This window comes from Galeopterus variegatus, unplaced genomic scaffold (genome assembly GCF_000696425.1).
Source record: "Galeopterus variegatus unplaced genomic scaffold, G_variegatus-3.0.2 Scaffold793, whole genome shotgun sequence".
NCBI lineage: Eukaryota > Metazoa > Chordata > Mammalia > Dermoptera > Cynocephalidae > Galeopterus > Galeopterus variegatus.
In genome coordinates this window covers 478,811-486,775 of record NW_007726904.1, presented here as the reverse complement: position 1 = coordinate 486,775, position 7,965 = coordinate 478,811, and the positions used below count along the sequence as shown (strand labels likewise).

General features: G+C 35.7%; 2 protein-coding genes across 2 annotated transcripts in view; both read right to left on the bottom strand.

Annotated features, from left to right (window-relative positions):
* Positions 1 to 6,946, bottom strand: part of LOC103590290 (exocyst complex component 1) — a gene marked incomplete at both ends in the record, with an annotated part of 47,601 nt that extends 40,655 nt beyond the window's left edge. Inside the window, one exon of the mRNA XM_008572499.1 lies at positions 6,793 to 6,946. Coding sequence (XP_008570721.1) covers positions 6,793 to 6,946 — 154 coding nt within the window. The remainder of the gene's footprint in view (positions 1 to 6,792) is intronic.
* LOC103590288 (exocyst complex component 1-like) overlaps positions 2,448 to 7,965 on the bottom strand; it is a 10,054-nt gene continuing 4,536 nt past the window's right edge. The window contains exons 2-3 of the mRNA XM_008572496.1: positions 3,009 to 3,142; positions 2,448 to 2,783 (exon numbers count right to left, since the gene is read on the bottom strand). Coding sequence (XP_008570718.1) covers positions 2,638 to 2,783; positions 3,009 to 3,132 — 270 coding nt within the window. The 5' untranslated portion in view covers positions 3,133 to 3,142 and the 3' untranslated portion in view covers positions 2,448 to 2,637. The remainder of the gene's footprint in view (positions 2,784 to 3,008; positions 3,143 to 7,965) is intronic.

The window sequence follows — 7,965 nt, the reverse complement described above, 5'->3', positions numbered from 1 at the left end:
TCCCGCTCACTGGCTGAGCGAGGCGCGGGAGCAACACTGAGGGTTGCGATCCGTTGCCGGACACGGAAAAGGACAAAAGACAAAAAAAAAAAACAAGGACTGCTCCTGATTGTTTTTAATTTTGAAAATATATGATGATTAAAGGTATCTCAAAAGCCAAAATTGCTGGTGGCCCTTAAAGTTCTTCCAAGTGACAAAGAAGCTCTACCAATCTGGCAGAATTACGTTGTGTTTTCCATTTCTCTTATACCATGTTATAGCAACAATTCCACGCCAGGCTAATATTTCTCCCTTGAATGTACGACGACGACTTGACTATTACATAAAAAATGAAAACATATAGATGTATACTTTTCTTCACTTCTAAGGAATTAAAAATAGGCTAAAATGTTCTTAATGCTCTACCAGGTCGAAGAATAATAATCAGCAACAATTCCACGCCAGGCTAATATTTCTCCCTTGAATGTACAACGACGACTTGACTATTACATAAAAAATGAAAACATATAGATGTATACTTTTCTTCATATCTAAGGAATTAAAAATAGGCTAAAATGTTCTTAATGCTCTACCAGGTCGAAGAATAATAATATATTTGATTCGTTTAAAGGATTATTTAGAGGGAACAAAATATAAATGCAGACCTTAAAGGCATGGGGCATTATTTCAGACTTTTACATGAAGAGTTGGATTTTAGGAATCAGGACTTGACCTTTGATACAACAAACATATTCCAGTAGCATATAACTACTAATTAGTTCAATTTATAGCTTAATAAACAGAATTGAAGTGTCAAAAAATTAAAGACCTGCATTTACAATGAAAAGGTAACTGCATTATTACTTTCAAAAAAACCTGAGAGTATTGGCAACTAATATGAAACTTGATGGGAAATGATCTCTTCCCTGGGAATATTTCCCATTATGCCATAAAAGAAGCTGAGTGCCCCAGTGGCAACACTCACACAAATCAATGTGTGATACTAAATGGCTAATGTTAGTCTATGTATAAAAATTTTATGTTTTATATCCATATATAGTGTACACACACCAAGGTGCCTACAGAAAATGAAAAAAAAAGAATCCATTAAGCAAGTCAGCAATGAGGCATCAGCTGTGAACAAGCATTCAAATAAGTATTCAGTGATGTTAGTGAATTACGCAAGTCAACAGGGTTATGAAGTGCAAAACTACTGAAGGGAAAAAGACTTCTTAATAAAGGTGCATTTCTAAAAAGCCCTTAAATTATTTTCTCTTAAACAGAAACTTACCAAAAAAGTTGCTACTCGTGATTCCCACCCATGGTAACAGAAATTATTACAGTGTTTTAAAAAAATCTCATTCTAGTATTTTTCTAAACACAAACACAAACTCACTCTCTCTCTCTCAAGGCACCTGTCAAATCCTGTTTCCACATTCCACATTTTTCTAAAAACTGGGTGTTCCTCAGGGATAAAGCAAAGGCCCAGTTTGCCTAAAATACTTAAAGGTGTTATCGTATTTGAAAAAAATCTGAATTGTACAGATATGCAGAGCTCTCGTAAAATTGTTTGGGGTTTTTTTTTTTTTGGGGGGGGGAGGGCCCTGACTCAACTACCCATCATTTTGTTCAGGTTTTTGGTCCTCAGAAGTTTTTACCAAGGTAAGGGTAAAACAAGCATTGTATTTTATCAGATTGCTTTACAAAGGTAGTTTTTTACTTCTTTGTGCCTTTTTAATAAATGCATGAGACTTGTAGAGTTAAGTCGAAGTGCATCTGTAGTTACATTAGTGTAAGCCTTGTTATTAGTCCCATCAGCAGTAGAAATGCATGTAGTACAAAGTATTCTTCAGTGCTCTGAAGGTGCCTTTGGGCTGCAGAGGAAAATGAGTAGCAGCGTAGACAGGATGATGAGGAGGAGGAGGAACCACCTAATTTAATCAAAGAAGCTCTACTTGATTTCTCTGAAAAAAGAATATTGCTCTGAAAAGTCTTGAATTGTCAGGAATATAGGTGGTCCTTTAATGTGATCATCACCTTATTCAACTTTCTTGGAGTTTGATGGTGGTTTAAGTATAAGGTGTAAGATTTATATTTTTATAAATCTAATTATTTAAATTACTTAAAATAAGGTGTGGAACCCACTATTGCTTCCTTTACCTGAGCCACAAACATCAAAGCCATGGCCCAAGGCTGGCTTGGCTGCCTAAACTGGTGATTCTATATTAACTCATGAGGACTAACTAAGGGTGACTCACTTTGGTTCTATTATACATAATTTTGAATCAGGTTTTACCAAAACAATGAAGATTTAAAAATATCAATTCATATGACACATCACTTTAAAATCCATACTAACTTATGAATTTTATACTAAGTATACTTAACCGAAATACAGAAATTTAGAGTCAAAGTTACTTTAATCTAATTTATGGCGCTTGTGCACAAACATAATTGTATCTCAAAAATAATAATAAAACATGTATATGCATTTATTTTTAGTTGCCTAAGAGTGGGGTGAAGGTTGAATAATGCATTTTAGATTAATTCTTGGTTAGGTGTTAGATCAGCAGTCATAGAACAAGAAATTTAGATCATCTTACAATACACAACACCATGTTATAAAATGAAAGAAACTTCCTGACACAGGCCAAAGAACTAAGAAAAACACACTTTGATGGCATCTTTGGCGTCCACCACAGCAAGGTCTCGAAGGGCCCAAGCAATCTGCCTTTTGTAGAAATCTCCCTTATCAGACTTCTTGACTTTGACCACCTTCACCTGCACGGGCCGTTCAGTTGTCACTGTTGAGTAAAACACACACTTTCATTAGAAACTATTATTCACTCACTTATTTTTCATTCACACCACTACTCAATATTTAATAAAAACAATTTTAAAAAAATGAATTTGTTCACCAAACAATTTTTCCAGCTATAGAGACAATGAGAATATTTAAAACAAGAGGAAAATGTCCTCTAGGGAATAAAAGAATGCTAAACAAATACTTTTTCTTACTAAATACCCACCTGTGGCACACAAAAAACAGTTCTTTTTCTTTTTTCCTGCTTTGCAGACATTTACGATGCTCAGCAGGCGCTCATCATTTGGTGTAAAAATGTCTCTTTGTAACGCATGCTTGATGGCTGTCATCTTTCCTCAGCTGAAAAAATCAGAGTATAGATATCAAGCTTATTCTCAATATCATTCCCCCTTCTACTGTTCCATTTATGATTCTAAAAATCATCTTATCTTTGGTTAGTAAGCACAGGAAAAATGAGTTAACACATTAATATACCTACATCATAAAAATATAAAGCTGTAAGTTTGGAAATAAAATTAGAGAACCAATGTTATGAAAATCTAAATTCTTCAGAAGTGCTAAGTGTTAAGACACACACACACACACACACACACACACACACACGATTTAAGAAAAAAAACTTAAAACCTATGCTCAATCTTTAGTTTTCTATATAAAGAACTCTTTCAACTCAACAATAAAAAAACAAATAACCCAATTAAAAACTGAATAAAAGATTCGAATAGACATTTCTCCAAATAAAACCCTCACACATTGCTGGTGGAATTGTAAAATGGTACAGCTGCTTTGGAAAACAGCTTGGCAGTTCCTCAGAAAAGTTAAACATGTGGTTATTATACGATCCAGTAATTCCACTCCCAAAAGAACTGAAAACATGTCCACATAAATAGGTATACATGAATGTTTATAGCAGCATTATTTATAATAGCTAAAAAGTAGAAACAATCCAAATGTCCACCTGAGATAGGGAGACCCCCACTTTCATAACATTTGAAACTTCAGTGAAACTGCTTGCTGTGTGACAAGATAGATTAATTAAGTTTAAGTGGTGTTTGAATTGCTTAAAAAATGCTATTGTTTAAAAATCCCCTCGGCTCTTTAGCCCTGCCTTGATAGAAGTTAAAAGCTAAATATTATCCTGCACTTAGAGAAGTTTGAATTTTGTTTAATGTTCCCCACCCAATCTGCCCCTGAGCGATTGATTAACAGGCTTGTTTCAGCTTCTTTTATCAGCTTGCACTAGGCTTCCCCAAACCCCCTTCTCATACCCCTGAACTATTAACTGGCTTCTTTCAGCTTCTGTTATCAGCTTGCTCTAGTCCTCCCCATCCCTCCTCACACTAGGAGATAATGTGTGTGATTATATGATAACTTTAAGTATGTAACTATATGATAACTTTGTCTGACTAATGTAAAAATGTACCTTTTAAAAATCCCTATAAACTTCAATTCAGGGCTGCTCCCTTCTCAGACTTTTCTTGGACAGTTGCCGGATGGCCAATAAAAACCCCCTTTTAAATTCTCACATGGGTGTTCTGGCTCCTTTTCCGTGCAGCACCCTCACAACACACCAACCAATAAACATTGAAGCAAAACACAGCATATCCACACAGTGGAGTATTATTTGGAATGAAGTGCTGATACATGCTATACAGCATTGATGAATCTTGAAAACATTATGCTAAGTGACAGAAGCCAGATGCAAAAAACTACATACTTTATGATTCCATTTATACGAAATGTCCAAAATAGGAAAATCCATAGAGACAGAAAAATTAGTGGTTGCCAGGGACTAAATGGGAAGGAGGAATGGAGGAGTGACTGCTAATGGGTATGAAATTTCTTTTTGGTGTGATGAAAATGTCCATAAATTAGATACTGGTGATGTCTGTACAACCTTGTGAATACACTAAAAACCACCAGATTATACACTTGAAAAGGGTGAGTTTTATATGTGAATTGTATCTCAATAAAGCTATTACAAAATAGGCTTCCAGGGCCGGCCCGGTGGCGCACTGCTACAGTGCGCCGCTTGGGAAGCGCGGCGGCGCTCCCGCCAAGGGTTCNCCACCATAAATTTTTTGAAGGTCATTCCTTCAACACACTCAATTGCCAAGACATTGGGGATTAATGTTAGTGAGATGGCAACTGTGGGGGTTCCTACACAAGACCAGCCCCACTAGGGGGTGCGTCACAGGGTCTGACACATGTAACTTGCCTCCTCTGTCAGTTCCAAGCATCAAGCCTAAAACTAGTAGCAGGCTCACTAATTTATAAGTGCTGGGAAAGAATACTACATTTAAGGAGAGAAAGGTCCATGGCCATGTAGAAAAAGGAATAAGTAAAACAAAACAAAAAAGAGACGAGGAAAGTGACTAAATAATAGTGTGAAGCATCCAAAACTGCCACTTTTGTAGGTTAAAATGGTTGAATATGGGCAATTTCAGATGCTTCAACATGTTAAAACAGAAGATTCTCTTTTTAAATGCTACTATAAAACTTTGGACAAATTTAAGTTTTCTACTATATAAATTAGGACAAATCTAAGTTTTTTCCTCAATAAAGAAGAGCAACAACTCTGTTCACCTGTATACTTGCTGTTATTTGAACTGCTTTGTTTGGGATAAAGAATACAATACTAATTGCAACCACAAGGCATACAGAACCATTTTCTTACAATGATTATGTCTTTATGAAAGAAACTCTAAAAATATAAAATCTCATTGTACATTTTCAATAATTAACAGTAGAGTTTTTGTCTTAAAACAAAATAATCCATAATAACATTCCTGAAGATATACTGATCACAAATATCCTAATTAACTTCACGTCTAAGAATTTTATACTGATAATATAATAATAATAGCTAGCATTTATTGAGCACTTACTATGTACCTGGCACTGTTCTCATCATGTTCATATATTAAGTAATTTAATCCTCACAACAACCCTATGAGGTAGATTCTATTATCATCTCCATTTCTGAGATAAGGAAACTGAAACAAAGAGATTAAGTAACTATGCAAGGTCACATAACTAGTAAGTAAGTAGCAAAACCAGGATTTGAACCCAGGCAGTCTGACTCCAGAGTTGTGTTCTTTGCCACTATACCTACATTCTGCACAAAAATACTGCTACAAGGATATTCATCCCAGAGCTCTTTAAAATAAGTAAAGAATGGAAAATTAAAAATAAATTAGTTTAGGGCCAGCCCCGTGGCTCACTCAGGAGAGTGCAGTGCTGGGAGCACCGAGGTCGTGGGTTCAGATCCTATATAGGTATGGCCGGTGCGCTCACTGGCTGAGCATGGTGCAGACCACACCTTGCCAAGGGTTGGGATCCTCCTTACCAGTCAAAATAAATAAATAAATGAATGAATGAATGAATTAGTTAAATAAATTATGGGATATCCATACAATGGAATACTATGGTGTTAGGGTAAGTATTTAATAACATGAAAAATGTTCATGATACATTATATGAAAAAGTATGTTAGGAAATAGAATATAAATTTCTCTATTTTCAAAAAGTATTTACCGTAATAACTAAATTTCTTTATTTTCAAAAAGTATTTACACATGCATAGAAGAAAATCTATGACTAGACAAAGACTAGAAGAAAATCTAACAAAATGTTAACAGTAGTCATCTCTGAGGAATAAGTTTACAAGTGCAAATTTCTTTATTTTCAAAAAGTATTTACACATGCATAGAAGAAAATCTATGACTAGACAAATACTAGAAGAAAATCTAACAAAATGTTAACAGTAGTCATCTCTGAGGAATAAGTTTACAAGTGATTTTTATTTATTTAATTTAATGTAAACATATTCTTTAATGAACAAGCATCATTTCTGCAATAAGAAAAATTATTTTTAAATTCCTTTATGATAAGGTAATTCAGTATTCTAATTACTTTGTATAATGTCAAATTATATATTCACTTAAAGGTATACTTGATTTTACATATACACTTTTATTTAACTTTACCTTCCAAAAGCTGTGAGCTAACATTGACAAAATCAATTTTCTTCCGGAGATATCGCTGATTCAATTTCCAAATGCATGAAATAAATGCATTCTTTTCAGCAGTGCTGCTGGCAACCCATTTATATATTTTTTCAAAATGTAAATCAAATTCAGGATTTTCCTGAAATAAAAATGTACAAAAGATATTATTTTTGATATCCCTTTCATTATTAATATAAAATATATACTTAAAAAAAGGAATTGAAGCTGTTCTTGGAAAACAAAAAAGATGATTAAAAATCAGTTAAGTGACCTGAAGAGAAGAATTCACAGAATTTAATCTATAGCAAAAACTTTGTTTACCACTCAAAAGAAGCTGGATGAAAAAAACAACAACATACTATTGTGGTCATTTTCTTCCTATGCCCTTTAACTCTATAAGTGGAACTATAGGATGTACACTTAGTGATTCTTTGGCTCAGAGTCAGTAAGATGACAATGGTGTCTTGTTTTGATGTGGACCTACCCAATTTTTCTTTATAAATTGCCTATGGAGTTTTAGGGCTATACCTTTTCTTTGATAATGTACTATTATTCATAGCTGTGATCTGACAGTAACTCTCTGATAAGGAAAATATCTTCTAATTATAGCGTCTGAGAGAAAAATAAAATATACACCGTGGTGTACTTTCCAAGAACAAATGAGGTAAAAAACAAGGACTGTGGGCCGGCCTGGTGGCGCACTGGATAAGTGCGCCGCTTGGGAAGCGTGGTGGTGCTCCTGCCCGAGGGTTCGGATCCCACATACAGACCGGTTCCCGCTCACTGGCTGAGCGAGGCGCGGGAGCGACCCCGAGGGTTGCGATCCCGTTGCCGGTCCCCGGTCCGGTACGGGGGCAACACTGAGGGTTGCGATCCGTTGCCGGTCACGAAAAAAGACAAAAAAAGGAAAAAAAAAAAAAAAATAGGCTTCCACTTCTTTTTCTTACCTAGATCAGTGTCTTCTTTTTTATTTTTTATTTTTTTCCTTTTTGTCTTTTTTTACTGACCGGTAATGGGATCGCAACCCTCGGTGTTGCGCCCGCACCGCGCTCAGCCAGTGAGCGGGAACCGGTCTCCACATGGGATCCGAACCCTTGGCGGGAGTGCTGCCACGCTCCCAAGCGGCGCACTGTAGCAGTGCGCCACCGGGCC